The sequence below is a fragment of the Capricornis sumatraensis genome, chromosome 13 (assembly GCF_032405125.1).
Source record: "Capricornis sumatraensis isolate serow.1 chromosome 13, serow.2, whole genome shotgun sequence".
NCBI lineage: Eukaryota > Metazoa > Chordata > Mammalia > Artiodactyla > Bovidae > Capricornis > Capricornis sumatraensis.
Window position 1 is genome coordinate 16,090,976 of NC_091081.1, and position 15,896 is coordinate 16,106,871.

General features: G+C 38.6%; 1 protein-coding gene across 1 annotated transcript in view; it reads right to left on the minus strand.

Annotated features, from left to right (window-relative positions):
- The window catches only part of CLVS2 (clavesin 2), a 77,484-nt gene that overhangs the window by 48,112 nt on the left and 13,476 nt on the right, over positions 1 to 15,896 (minus strand). Inside the window, exon 2 of the mRNA XM_068985467.1 lies at positions 12,542 to 12,716. Within this exon, the coding sequence (XP_068841568.1) occupies positions 12,542 to 12,716 (175 nt within the window). The remainder of the gene's footprint in view (positions 1 to 12,541; positions 12,717 to 15,896) is intronic.

Consider the following 15,896-nt stretch of genomic DNA (forward strand, 5'->3'; position numbering starts at 1 on the left):
GCTTGCTTACCAGTTCTGTAGTAACCTGGCACTGTCCTATGTGGGGCAGAATGTTCTTTTCTTTAGCCACTTTAGGAGACATAATGGGTTGACTGGTAGCATTTCTCTGAGGCCTTCCTTTAAAGCCAAGTGATAAAACTGCCTGTCAGCCTCAGTTACTTCCTTGTTGCGTTGGTCAGTCGCTCAGTCATGTCCAAATCTTTGCGACCCCATGGACTGTAGCCTGCCAGGCTACTCTGTCCAGGGGATTCTCCAGGCAAGAATACTGGAGTGGATTGCCATTTCTTTCTCCAGGGGATCTTCCTGACCCAGGTTGCAGGCAGATTCTTTACCATCTGAGCTACAAGGAAGCTCCAAATTACTTCTTCCTTGCAAATAAGCCTGGTTTTCTAAGTTTTGGAGTCTTAGTTGCAAATAAATCTGGCTTTCTAAGCTTTAGAGTCTTAGTTCTATAATGATTGGCAAAGAATTGTGGGTATATCTCTTGGAATTTTGGGGGGGAGGGGAAATAAACTTCCTCCATATTTCATTCCAGAAAGTTAAAGAACATAATAATAATAATACAAGCTATAACTACATAGAATAATAATAATCTATCCCTTAGATCCTTGTCTATAGATAAAAATGATGGCTCATGACCTTCATTTCTATCATCTCATGATCATAAACTATAAAATGGTTGGTTTTAAGGAGTTAAGGAGCTTCCAAGTCAATAAAGCAGACTGAATAAGCACAATTTCCTCACCTTCCCCCACAAAGTTAAATGACACTAAATATTACAAACTATAATAAATTTACAACAGCATCAAAAACTAAATAGGGCAAAGCAACTTTATTAAATCAGATATTGGGTTAAATTTTGAAAGGTGAAAAATACATGTTTATGGCTTCTGCTTTAAGAAAGATGAAGTAATTATTTTTTCCCTATTCTTATTAAGTATGACTAAAAAGCCTGGGCACTATACATAAGACAAACATAGTTCAGTTCAGTCGCTCAGTCATGTCTGACTCTTTGCAACCCCATGAACCACAGCATGCCAGGCTTCCCTGTCCATCACCAACTTCCGGAGTTTACTCAAACTCATGCCTATTGAGTCGGTGATGCCATCCAACCATCTCATCCTCTGTCTCCTTCTCCTCCCACCTTCAATCTTTCCCAGTGCCAGGGTCTTTTTAAATGAGTCAGTTCTTCCATCAGGTGGCCAAGGTATCGGAGTTTCCGCTTCAGCATCAGTCCTTCCAATGAATATTCAGCACTGATTTCCTTTAGGATGGACTGGTTGGATCTCCTTGCAGTCCAAACAAATATAAGAGGACTATAAGTGGTGCAGAGAAGGAGGCAGACCAGCTGGAGACTTTGGGATGCAAAGAAGGAAATGCTAGCAAATGCCCTGGGTTTGAATTTACTTCATGTAGCAGGAGAGGTGTTAGTCTTTCAGTTGTGTCCAGCTCTTTGTGACCCTGTGGGCTGTAGCCCGCCCTCTAGCATCCTCTGTCCATAGGATTTTCCAGGCAACAATACTGGAGTGGGTTTTATCCCAGATTTATAGTTCAGGAAATTGGCCACTGCAAACTACAATGGGCACAGACCGAAAAAAAAAGCCCTAACTAAAGTTTACTGTCACTGGACCGAGGACCAGGAAAGTTGCCTCGTAGCAATGCATGAAAGTTTTAGGCGATAACTAGTCTGCTCCAGCCAAACACTAGAGGAGACAAACAAAAATATGACCTCACTCCCACCCACACAAGCAAAGGATGAGAGCACCCTCACCAAGCTGTGAAGTATCCCAGCCCCCATCAGTGTCATGTAAGAGAAGACAGAGTGGGCGGCCAAGACTCTCATCCCTATTATATGGATGTTAATATCCTGGTGGTGAGATTACACAATATTTTTTCAAGATGGTACCACTGAGGAGAACATATATGAGACTTCTCTGTACTGTTTCTTATAACTGCATGTGAATCTAAATTAACTTCAAAATAAAAATGGGATAGTTTAATTAAAAAACATGTGATCCAGGAACATTATGGTACACAGAGGATTAAGTTCACAGATACAATGTCCGTACAATAGGAATACCAGAAAGGGATCAGAGAAAAATTGAAAGGAAAGAATCACAAAAAATGTTTCTTCTTTTAAGTGAAGGATTCATTAAGGTCTGGTAGACACATAAAAAGATCTGCTCCCAGACGCATTCTTGTAAATGCCAAAGATGAAAAAAGATCCTGAAATCTTTACAGACAAAATACAGGGAGCTACAAAGTAAAAAAAAAAATTCTGAATTCAGGCTTCTTGTCAGAAATAATGGATGCCTAACAACAATAAAACAATGATTTCAAAGTGCTGAGGGAAATTATTTTGAGTCTATACTTCTATGTCTAGACAAAACTATCAACCAATGTGAAAATAAAAACACTTTAGAGAATGCATGCGTTCTGGAACTTTACCTCCCCTGTACTCTTACAGGAGAGAGAAAAAAAGGGAGCACTAAGAATTTAAGGACTTGAGGAAAGGAAATCTAAACGACAGTGACTACAAGCGAAATTCTCAAATTTTCTAGAATGACAGCTTAATATAGACTTCATAAACAAGAGGGAAAAAATCATAACAGGAAATAGCTACTAGAATACATTCAAGAGGAAAGTGGATTCCTTATATTAATAGTATACAATTGAAAAACTAAGTACTGATAATATAATTTTACTTTGTTAATTCATGTGCTAAAATTATGTTGACGTTTTTGCATGTTTTGACTAGATGACTCAACAATAAGTAAAATTTCAACTGGTTTTTAAAGCATTTGATAGATATTGACAAAATGGTGAAAGTTGGTGGACCCTACATCTTAAAGTCTGACACTGATTTTAGTTTTTAAGTCTACGTAATAAGACTTTATAGTGAAATCTTCTGTGTTTCAACAGCTAATAGTCTTTTCACAGAGTTTCTCAAAGTAGGTAATCTCAAGTTATTTAAAAAATCATGTTTTCACTTTATGAAAATTAAATCCCCAATTCAGAGGCTTTCTAACTTCCAAGGTAAAACAACAGAAGTATCACTATAGTCATCTTACATGCAGTCTTGAGACCCTGGAGGAATGATTTGCCTTTTTTCTCCTTTTAAGATCAGGATCTTAGGAGTTTGGCTTTCCTTCTCCTTTTAAAATCAGGATCTTAGGGGCACTGAACTGATTGAATCACACACCTTTGTAACAGGGATACAGCTAAGTGATCCAGGTACATAGAAATTGCCAGCACCCCTACCTAGGCAAAGCTAGCTGAGTACAGAGATTCCAATAAGAGCATAGAATGAATTGTATGAAAACCGCATTTACTCCTTTGAGCTTGAATGTTGGAAGTAAACTTTCTTGAAACACTAATTATCACTTCTTTTCAGAGGACATAAGCAAACATGCTATAAAGAGCTGACAGAAGAGTCATCAAGGCCATTTTAGGGAACCAGCCTTGCAACGAGGTGTCCACCATCCCTCTTCCGAGGAGGCTCGCAAGCTACATTTCTTCACCTCCTTTACAGTTAAGCATGTCGACTTGACCAAGTTTTCTAGCCAATAGAATTCAAATAAAGCAATGTACACTGTTTTCAGCTTTGGCCTATAGAAATGCTATCATATGTGTTTCTCCATGCTTTTTCACCTTATAGGGAAATGTAATGTAACTGAACAAAGTGACCTGGAAAACCACACATAGAAAACGGCAGGGTAACAAGGTGTAAGGAACATGGGTTACTGACTCAGTAGGAAAAGCAACATACGTGGATCAAAGACTCTATCTGACTTCACCATGAGATGGCTAAGCCAATGCACACATGTTTGTGTGTTACAGCAGCTATCGCTACCTTTTGTAATTACCTCACAGATACCTACATCTTAAAATTCCAATGATTGAAGCCTTGCTGTTGACTTGAAGTCACACTATAATTCACTGTGCATGAAATATTAGCCCAGGATAAACACAAGGAGACATTCCTCTTATGAGTTTATTGTGACTTTTCCAATTGCAGAAACTGAAGAAAATTAAGACCATTAAAACCAAATCCTCAGAATGATTATAATGAAGAATAAAGTGAAAGTCACTCGGTCATGTCCCACTCTCTGAGATCCCATGGACTATACAGCCCATGGCATTCTCCAGGCCAGAATACTAGAGTGGGTAGCCTTTTCCTTCTCCAGGGGATCTTCCCAACCCTGGGATCGAACCCAGGTCTCCCACATTGCAGGACGATTCTTTACCAACTGAGCTCTCAGGGAAGCCCTGATATGAAGAATAAAGAGTATTTTAATTTCTAGATCAATCTTGAGAATATAACAAGACTGCTATTTATGGATGGAACAGAAGAACTGCTCACCTCCCAAATTCTGGCAACATGGTACTAGAATTTTAAAACCTAAGAAAACAAAAATGACACCTTAATTTGTGATTTTTAAATGTTTTGATTTAGAATCCAGGAGGTTACATTTATGAAGGGGAAATGACTAAGCATTTGAGAGATAAGCATGTCAACTTTATTAACATCTATAGGAAATCTGATGGCACATTGGCCTTAAACCAATTTTTTTTCAGTTTTACTAAGATGATTGACAAAAATTGAATATATTTAAAGCACACGGCATGATGTGATATGCCACAAACAGGCTAACTAACGAGTCAGTCAACTCACATAATAACCTTTTTTTATGTATGCATGATAAAAAACAGTTGAGATCTACTCTCTCAGCAAATTTCAAGTATACAACACTTTATTATTAATTATAGTCACCATGCTACCATTAGGTCTCTGGGATTTATTTATCTTATAACTGAAATGTTGTACCTTTGACCAGCATCTTCTTATTCCCCCCACCTTCTCCTCCCTGTTAACTATGAATTTGACTTTTTAGATCTCACATATAAATGAGACCATGTCATCCTTGTCTTTCTGCGCCTGGCTTACTTCACTTAGCATGATATCCTCAAGGTTCATCCATATTGTTGCAAATGGAAGTATTTCTTTCTTTTTTAAGGTTGCAGCTAAACTATTCTTTTGAAGATACATGAACATTCACATTTTGCCACTTTGCTTTGAAGAGAGTGAAAAAAAATGTAGTTCTACTGGGAGAGAAGAATATATCAAGATACATTTACATTGCTAATAAAAGGAATAAGAAAGAACTTGCAGTTACTCATCTTCTTTGTTCTCCAGTTAAGGACTTGTCTAAACACAGCCAATAAAATGAAATGCAGAATAATTCATATGACTTGTTCAGTTTTTCTTTCTAGATAATTACTTTCTACCCATTTATCATTATCTCAAAGACTCAAACAGAAAGATTATTTGCTTCCTTCCCTCTTGTTGCTTAAATTATTTGACTATTTGAAAAAAAAAAAAAGGTAACTAGTCTCCTTTTCAGTGGCTGAAAGTGTAGAGGTATTAAATTTTATTGATACTTATTGATATTCTCTACTTCAATTCAGTAAGTGTATGTTAAGTAAATCTAGAGCACTCATCTCTTCTTTTGTCAAGGTTGACAGCTACTTCCTATAACTAGACATTTTAAATAGATTTAACTAAAATATAAAAAAACAGCAGTTTTAATGCAAGGAAAAAATTGTGATATATATGCAGATATACATGTATATAGGCACATAAATGTGATGTGTGTATGTGTTTATATGTATATAGAATTAACTTAGCTTGTTAGCAAAGATTATATAATCCTTAGCCTCCTTGCTGAACTGAATATTATATATAGCTTTTACAAGCCTATGGTCAGCTTTTAAAAAGATTTCAGCATTCTACTTCTGGGGACTAAATCTCTCAACCAAACCACATTATCACACCATGAAATAAAGTAACTAGAGTTTTCACTTATTTGGTTTTAGGTTAAGAAACAACTGAAAGGAAGCACACTTAGCTCAGACAGCGAAGCATGTGATGCACAAAATGTCACTTTTTTTATACACTGCCCTTGTCACTGTTTCTCAATATGGTTCTGCCTGTGCATACAAAATGTGGAAATAAATGCTCCCACCTCCAGGCTGTCTGAATGAATACAGTTCATGAGGCCGTGTGTTCATTTTCAAAAAGATAGCTATTGTTTCAGACCTCTCCCATCAATGCACCATCATGCTGCCTTAAATTTACAAGGTAGCTTGCACGCAAGAGGTTTTTGCTATTGTCCAAAGTTAATAAGCATGAAAACTACTGGCAGGTTAACAACCATTGGAAAAAACAGTTGCAAAGCAGAGGCCTTTTGTTTTATTATGAAAGCCTAATTTACTCAAGATCTCACTGACTTCCTTTTTAATATTCTCTCATAACCGTCCTACATACACACACACACACACACACACACACGTACAGTTTCAAAGCTAGTGAGAATTGTGGGTAAGATCGGGAAGACTAAATAATCTAATACTAGACTGAAGTTAATGGAGCTCTTCACCCGCTGGCCTTGGATAGGGATATTCCAAGTCATTAGCATGGCTTCTGCTTTTGGCAAGATCCCCTAGGTAGGACTGGGCTTCCAAACAGTTAGAGCCAGAATTTGTAATGGCAGCACTCTCAGCCTTCTGCATGAATGACCAGAGCTCTCAGAGCTAGCAGACTGGTGGCTGTTAGCAACACTGGACCCTTGAGTCAAAAGAAAGGGCCAGCACTAAGTACTGTGAATTGATTACATACTCTTTATTCTTTCACAAGTCCTATTTATTAAGGGTTCTTACAAAATTTGGCACTGATTTAGGCACTTTGTGACAGTCCTACATCTGAGTCTTATGTAGCAATTCAAAGCGCTATTCAATTCCTTGTTACAGCCAAACCCCTTGCCAGCAAGCCACGTCCTGACTACATTATGTACTTTTCAGCAGATGGAGTTTGGGGATTCCTGTGAAATTGTGAAAGCAAAAGCACAGAGACTCAGCAGGACAGAGCTAAGGGGGAATAGCAGATAAATGCATCCAGAAAGGCAACAAACAACAGAGTCAGGATATGCTTTTTAAAAATCACGAATCAGAGATTCAGGATCCACAAGAGAGTTTGAGCCTTTCATTACCAAAGAGTTTTAAGAATTATAATATTTTATAAGACAAAAAATTAAAACAGAGCAATAGCAACCAAAAAATATTAAAAGCATACCACTTCATTATAAGTTCAATTTCAGCTGTTCCAGGTATTTCCGAACATGTCATGTATTAATTGGCCTCCCAGGCAGATATCTTAGAGTCAACAAGTCACATTCACTTAATCTTCTATTGATTGTTCTAAAATGCTTCTTCTTACTATGACTACCTTAATCAATTAACTTCATATAAGGTGCAGACAATTTTCTCTTTCTCGTTTCTTTCAAAAAAAAAAAAAAAGCCTGAATTCTTTATTTCCACAAAAAATATCTGATGCTGCCTCTTATCTATCAAGGAGCACTGTGTTGGTAAAAAAAAAATGCTTTATGCCTTTCATTTGAAAAAAAAATGTTTGAAGAATCTGCAGAAAGAAAGCCTACAGAATTGCCTTGGATCAATATAATGAGTGGCTTACCAATTTGTGGTTGTGGGGATAAAAGTTTTCTTTGGCTATCAGAAAAGTGCCTTGCCCTTGTCCTTCATCACAGGGAACTGGGAGGCTTGTAGTCACTCAAGGAGACCACTCACTGGGAAGAAGAAAATAGTTCTGCCCCTTGGTTTCAAAAAAAGTGCAAGGTCAGCCGTTTGTGACTATTTTAGTACTGTACTATCCCGATAAAGCAATTTCACCTGTACGAAAATGTGAGGGTTTTTGGCATGGGGAGGGAAGTTACCCTAACCTGAGCTGACCCACGTTTTCGTAGGCGCAGTCTTGGAAACAACAGAGACATCAACATGGAATGGGAGGCACAACCTACTGGATGTAAAAAAAGCTCAAGGATGTATTATACAAAACAAGGAATATGTGTAATATTTTATAATAACTGCAAATGGAAAATTGTATAATTTTTTTAATGTTTAAACAACAGGAACAACAAGATTCATGGAAGATATTCATTCTTTGGAATCCAGACAACCTGCACTCAAGCCTTGATATCTGTTGAGAAAATTTAGGTAAGTGTCTTAAACTCCCTGAAGTTTCATTATCTGTCCTATAAAAATGGACCAGTATAACTACCTCTAGGGAAGTTTGGGGATTCTCTATACCTAACCCTTCCTCCTTTGATCCCAGTCATTTCTTCTACTCGCCAGATCTTTCCAAAACAGAGGGATGACCAGGTCACTTTTCTATCCCGAACATCCCCATGTCTGGAGAACACAGGTCAAACCACAAAGCATGCCTTCCTCCAGTCCAAAGAGCCAGGTCTCAGGCTGTCTTTCCCAGATCATCTCTGGTCACTTGTTTCATTTCTCACTCTAGCTACATCAAATCAGACTTACCACATACTTTCAATCCTTTATAACAGCTGTTGCTGTTGTTTAGTTGCTAAGTCATGTTTGACTCTTTTGCAACCCCATGGCTTGTACCCCACCAGGCTCCTCTGTCCATGGGATTCCCCAGGCAAGAATACTGGAGTGGGTTGCCATTTCTTTGTCCAAGGAATTATCCTGACCCAAGGATCAAACCCGTGTCTCCTGCATTAGCAGGAGAATTCTTTATAGCTGAGCCGTGAGGTAAACCTTTTTTAAATAGCTATATATTTGTTCAAATTACCTCCCTAAAGTTTCCTTGTCCAAACTGTTCTTCTGCCCTTATCCACTTAGCAAACTCTTGCTCATCCCTTAAGGCCAAAACTATCTCTACCATCACCACCATTCCAACTGCGCTTGGAGTTTCTGGCCTAAAGAAACAAAGATTAATTTTTACCAGGTGAAAAAAACTCATTTTTTGCCTGGCTTTCAACAAGAAAAAATATACTATTTGGCACCTACTATGAAAATATCTAGATGCTATTTAACCACAAAGTGAAGCGATTTTTTAAAAATGTAATCTGAGCATCTATAATCTGAGCATTAAGACAAAGTATGATATTTTTCAGATTCCCAAAGTCAATCATCTTTGTCTTCACACTCAAGGTAGTCACTGAATTGTGAGAAAATCAGCACACATCCAGAAAGAAATGCCACTTGAAAAATGAGCTTATCCACATCAATTACTTTGATCATTAATATCACCTGCTAGGTGCAAGATGTATCACTTCTAATTTAATACTTTAAAATTGGTATAAATGAATAGACTGACATCCAAACAAGTTAAGTAATTTGCTCAAATATTTGATGTGTGGCAGGGCTGCCATCCAAATCCAGGCCTATCTGCCTCTATAGCCCATTCTTTCTCCCTATTGGCCTTGTACTGTGAACAGGGGTGGACATTATAGCAATAGCCTATATATTTTAACCAAAGTATAAGGTGCTATCTCCAGTTGAGTCACTCAAAATACTTGAGAAAAAAGGGGATTGGTGAGGGTAGACAGGATACATAATCACCTCAAAAGGATGAGAGATAAGCCCTCTTCAAAACATAGTAACATCTCATTAATAATATATATCATTAAAACAAGTTTCCTCCCTGGCATTAGACCTACTGGTACCTTTTCTTACTTCAGGTTCAGTTCTCTAGGATATATTTTATGCTTGATAAAGTAGGCTTCCCAGGTGGTCCCACCTGCAATGCAGGAGATGTTTGATCCCTGTGTCAGGAAGTTCCCCTGGAGAAGAAAATGGCAACTCACTCCAGTATTCTCGCCTGGAACCCCATGAACAAAGGAGCCTGGTGGGCTACAGTCCATGGGGCTCACAAAAGAGTTGGACATGACTTAGCAACTAAATAACAAGTAAAAGTAACAATATTATAGCAGGATGATAGCATGATATAAATGATCACTGAGTTATTAAAAATATTTTTACCTCTTAATTTCTCCAATTGGGTTAATCAGAAGGGGTTTATTATTGTAGTGTTGGTGATGATCTTAGTGATAGTGATAATTGTATTTAATAAACAAAAATTGTGTATATGTATCTTTACTTCAAATATTTTATGATCTTATGTTAATCTCAAAAGAAGTTTATTCAAGCTCTGCATGAAACATGTCTCATTATACAATAGTATTTCTCACATAGTAAATGTAAAATAAAACAGTTTTAATTAGAAAAGTCAGAAAATGTTACTTTCGTATGTAAAACTGAGTATGAAGCACACATGTCACAATGGAACATTTTTAGCACATCTTACATTCCTATTCAGAATCACCATTGCAGATACCAATCTAGACACAGACACAGATATAGATATGGAGCATTTAAAATTAATCTGAGGAGAAGCTACCACAATGAGAAGCCCGCGCACCACAATGAAGAATAGCGCCCGGCTCACCACAAGTAGTGAAAGCCCGCATGCAGCAATGAAGAGCTGGCGCAGCCAAAAAAAAGAAAAGATTAAATTAAAAAGAAATTAATTTGAACGAAGGAAAAACTGAGTTTAAAAGTAGTAACATGTCAAATGTATTCCCAGGAGGAATTCACTTCTTTTAAGTGGCTTCCCAATCAGCAACCAGGAGGAATCAAGCCTGCTTACGCAGTCTGGGTCCCAGTAGCAAGGAAAGGGAATTGGGAGTGATGGTGGATAGAGACAAGGAAGTTCAGTAGAGGTCTCTGCAGGGAGAGGGGACCATTTGCCTCTCTAACACAAGCACAGACATTGACTCTGACTGTAGCTCTTGCTGTGCTGACTCTCAGTGCTTAAAAAGTCCTAACTGGGGCCGTGAGTCATGGGAAGCTCCCAAATATGTACAAGCTCCCAAGCATGTTTTTTTCTCCAGTGATGACTTATTACTATTAAATGACTCCATAAAGTGTGTAAATTAGTAAATAGCAAGATTCTAGGCCTATCCTTAAGGTGGTTTTTTTCAATCTTGCAGAAATAATATGAGTTATCCAGTTCTTCATGTGCTGAAGGCCTAGCCTATGCTTCTTGCCAGCGAAACTGGAATCACAATAATCAAGGGCTAAGTTACCATTCTGTGTCAAGCAATATGCTGGCGGTAACTAATTTTCTCTGTGAAGAACACTTTACATGCTGCTGGCAATAGGGCAGAATTAGGACTGATTCTACCTGATATACACATTTCCAAGTGTTGCCCTCTCTCCAACCCATATTAACTATCTCTATGGAGTTGAAAAGAAAATGTTCAAGATAAGGTAGCAGCCAGGCTGACTCACCAGGAGCAAGTCAAGAAGCCTGCATCAGGCAAAACATATTCGTATACAAAAATCAGTTTTTTATTCACTCCAGAGACAAAACCCAAACTGTGAATTCAATTTGGTTAGGATGCCCTGCTGCTTGGAAAAGTGACCCTATTTTAGGGGGTCATCATCCATCAATTTAGACATAGACAGAGTCTATGACTATGACTCTATGACTCTATGACTATGACTCTATGACATAGACACAGTCAGAAATTATCATGAAGAAGGCAGGAGGAGAAGGGGACGACAGAGGATGAGATGGCTGGATGGTATGACCGACTCGATGGACATGAGTCTGAGTAAACTCCAGGAGTTGGTGATGGACAGGGAGGCCTGGTGTGCTGTAGTCCATGGGGTTGCAAAGAGTTGGACATGACTGAGCAACTGAACTGAACTGAACTGAGAGCTCCAGATAATTTTAGTTATTTGACTTAAAGAAAACTAACATCCTGGCCTAATGAATGACAAAGATAAAATTAGTTATTTTATGATATTTTCATTGGTAAAAGTTACCAAAATTTAACTGCTGCAAAATTCTAAAATGCACACTGAACACACTGAGAATAAATACTGAATAACATCACTTAAGAATTAATTTGCAAATCTTTTTAAGACTTTAAATTTTATTCCATAAATATTATATATAAAGTAGCAGACAGCAGAGAGTAGAAGAAGGACATCCTAAAAGCTAAAAAGAAATTGTCAATATTAGGTTTATAACATGCCACTAAATAATAATTGATTTTCTATTTCATAATCTGCAACCAGGTAAACGTCATTCACTGGAAGATGTACCATTCCTATGTCAATTCCATATGATGGCCCCTCCACAAAAGAAAAAAAAAAGCAACAAAAATCCAAATTAAATCTAAAGAAGTAATTCAAAACAGTGATTCCACATCTTAGGCGTGAAAATATATATTGATTGACTGGCTTTCCAACAATTATTGGACCACATCCCCCAAATTCACCAGGTTAAATGTAATAATGAAGCAAACATTTAGCTAATTAACAACTATACACAGAAAAAGAAAGGGAAACAAAAACCTAAATAGCTAATAATTAAAATCCAGATTTCGTTCTGATGAGCTGAGATAAAAATCTCAGCTCATCATCCACTTAACATTTAGACATAGTGAGGTCTTTGCCAAGTACCACAAAAATCCCTTTATTGAAAGGCCCACATCTTCTAGCTTTTCTTCTATGATCCTTTTTCCTGTTAGTGTTTCAGTGTTTGTGGTTTAAAACTAGTTTTTAAATTTTTATTATTATTATTTAAGTAAGACATCTTGTTACTCTACTAGAGATAAGCCAAACATGGTAATCTGTAAATCATTACCTGAAGGCCTTCGATAGCCAAGCGCAGCATGCTTGGTGTCAGTTTAGAAGCTTGCTTGAAGGTGAAGTTACTCCAGTCTATGATCAAAACAAATCCATTCACCTGAAGCTCAGGATCTTCAATCATGGCTTCTAAAGAAAGTAAGATGGCACGCAAAATATCCACCAGCGTGTACCTATCAGCAACAGAAAGTACTGCATTAAATCTGACAACCACCATTTGTAGAAACTATGGAATGTCTTTAGCATACTAAAAATTCCCTTTAAAATACCTCAGAAAGCTTAAGGAAAATATTTTGTTTAAAAATCTTCTAAGATGAAGTTTACTTTATTCACTATACTCAGGGGACATATTAGAACTTAACATGCATTTTAGCAAAACAAATTCCAATGCTTTTGAAAATTCTATACATATTTTATAATCATTCCTTTTCCTTGCAGGTCTCCTTATAACCTTACAAAATCTCATTTTTAGCAAATGTTCTATTCTGTAAAAATTAGGCATGGTACTTTTAAATAGTTCAGGAATGCTTTTAAAAGTACTGACATTTCATATCTTCACATGTGAAAAATTTGAGAATGGGATTTGAAGGAGTTTCATCAATAAACAACACCATGTGTAAACAGTTGTGGTTGAAAGTGTCAACCGATTTTAATTACTTGGACTGAATGTATATCATAAAGATAAAAGAAAAGAAAAAAGGAAAGGTGGGATGGATAGAAAGAAAGGAAAATCAGTAAAATCAATGAAAATAAAAGGGAAAATGTATCTGCCTGTTATTACATAGGCCACCCACATTCAGGAGTTGAGTCTTTATCTTTTTCTACCTTGCAGCTTAGCACAGTCCCTGACACACTGTAAAAATCCAATAAATGCTCTTCCCTTCTTGTAAAACAGAGCTCAAGTGCAAAGACACTAATTGTACACTAAGGCATTGTCTCAACAAAGGCAGTGGAAGTAAGAAGAAAAGAAGCCAAATTTAAGAAGTATGTTTGAAGTAAACTTGTTAAAATTTAATACTTAATTAGACGTGGGGGCTAAGATTGAGGGAAAAGTAAAAGATGACACACAGATTCTAGCTTCAGATCCTTGCTTTTGACAGTACCAGTAAGCTGTCTAAAGTAAATGATACTTTAGATTTTACCATTTATCATCACCAAAATCAATAATGCAAAAAAAAGGATGCAATTAAGGATGGCTGGAAATGTAAAATTTGGAATAGAATAGATTGTACTTGAGAAATGGGTAGTATACCCAGGAAGATATATCAAGTAAATATCTGAGAAAGTAGATTTCAAACTCAGGAGAGAGCTCAAAATTGAAAATTCCAGAACCAAAAGCATATCAATCCCATGTTCACAGAAGTGGAAGTAATGCAATCAGAGCTGAGAGGAAAACGAGGTAATTGTTCTAAGAGGGAATCCTTGCATTTCAAGAGAAATTAGTACATTTATGGAAGATGTTAACAATTTTCCTTTTTTAGCACCTCTTTCAAGTTTACTTTTTTGCTCATTCAGGTGGAGGTGTCCAGGAAAAGCTAGAGAAAGAGATCCTGATATCAGGGGAGAGGTGGGATGGGGAGGGTGGTGGATTAGGAGTTGAAATCACTGGGATTTAGTGGAAGTGATGGGCTCACCAGGAAGACGTCTGAGACAATGAGCACATGTGAGGGAGTAGTTCTATTTCTACTTCTAAAAACATTTGGAGGAGAAGGGAGAAAGCGTAGTAGTTCAGAAAGGAAGGAAAAATTAACAGTGAAACCTCAGGCAATTTCTCACTTTTTCTGGGCCTCGTTTCCTCATCTGTAATATCAGCAGTTTGGAACAGAATCTCTTGAGGGTCCCAGCATTAATCAAGCAAAGGGCCTGGTGTCAGAAGACTTTAAAATGGAATCTTTTCATTGTTCCTCATTAGCTGTGTGGCCCTGGACAAGTCAATGATTTATCATTCTGAGGCTGAGTTCCTTAAACGAGAGTGTCTATGACTATCTCACAGCATCTCACTGGCAGTGGCCAGGTGAGAGGAGGGGGAATGGGAAGGGAAGTCAAAGATATGATTCAGGTGAGAGCATGTGGGCAATGCCAGGTATACAGTGTGTTCAAGAAGGGTTTGTTGGAATGCACACACGGCACACTTTTCACTGTAGTGGTGAGCACACTCAGAGTGCACTAGGCAGAGTGTAATCAGAACTAAAGACTATTTTTTTGTAAATTTAACTTAAAAAGTAAAGATAATCTTTAGATAGCTTACTGCCACTGTTATAGGCAAAGATCAACAGACTATTTTTAAATCTCTGGAAAGTATACAGGCTATGTATTTCATGCATTGGAGAAGGAAATAGCAACCCACTCCAGTGTTCTTGCCTGGAGAATCCCAGGGACGGGGGAGCCTCGGGGGCTTCCGTCTATGGGGTCGCACAGAGTCGGACAGGACTGAAGAGCCTTAGAAGCAGCAAGGATATGGCATCGCCCAAATACTATGTAAGTCTATAAGATAAAACTCTCTGTAGAGCTCTGTCACTTATTTGTCTTTAAAACTGTAAAATAAGAATGACTGAACACCTTTATCAGTCACTTCATGGCTGGCTCATCTCCTTTTTATATATAATGGCCTAACACAGTAGCCGAGAGGAGCTACCCCACGTCCGAGGTCAGGGGCAGTGGCTTAGAGTGCCAGGCTGCTACGGCGCAGGAACGGACCAGAGGAGCTACCCTGCGTCCGAGGTCAGGGGCGGCAGCCGGGAGGAGACACCCCGCGTCCAAGGTCAGGGGCGGCCGGGAGAAGCCACCTCTCGCCCGAGGCCAGGGGTGGTGACCCTGAGGAGCCACCCCGCGCCCAAGGCCAGGGCCGGTGGCCGGGAGGAGCAACCCAGGAGCGGTGGCTGTGCAGGCGCAGGAAGGCCTAGAGGAGCCATCCCACGTTGAAGGTCAGGAACGGCGGTGGTAAGGAGATACCCCTCGTCCAAGGTAAGGAGCAACAGCTGTCCTTTGCTGGAGCAGCCGTGAAGAGATACCCCACGCCCAAGGTAAGAGAAACACAAGTAAGATGGTAGGTGTTGCAAGAGGGCATCAGAGGGCAGGCACACTGAAACCACACTCACAGAAAACTAGTCAGTCTAATCACACTAGGACCACAGCCTTGTCTAACTCAATGAAACCAAGCCATGCCTGCAGGGCAACCCAAGACGGGCGGGTCATGGTGGAGAGGTCTGACAGAAGGTGGTCCACTGGAGAAGGGAATGGCAAGCCACTTCAGTATTCTTGCCTTGAGAACCCCATGAACAGCATGAAAAGGCAAAATGATAGGATACCAAAAGAGGAACTCCCCAGGTCATTAGATGCCCAATATGCTACTG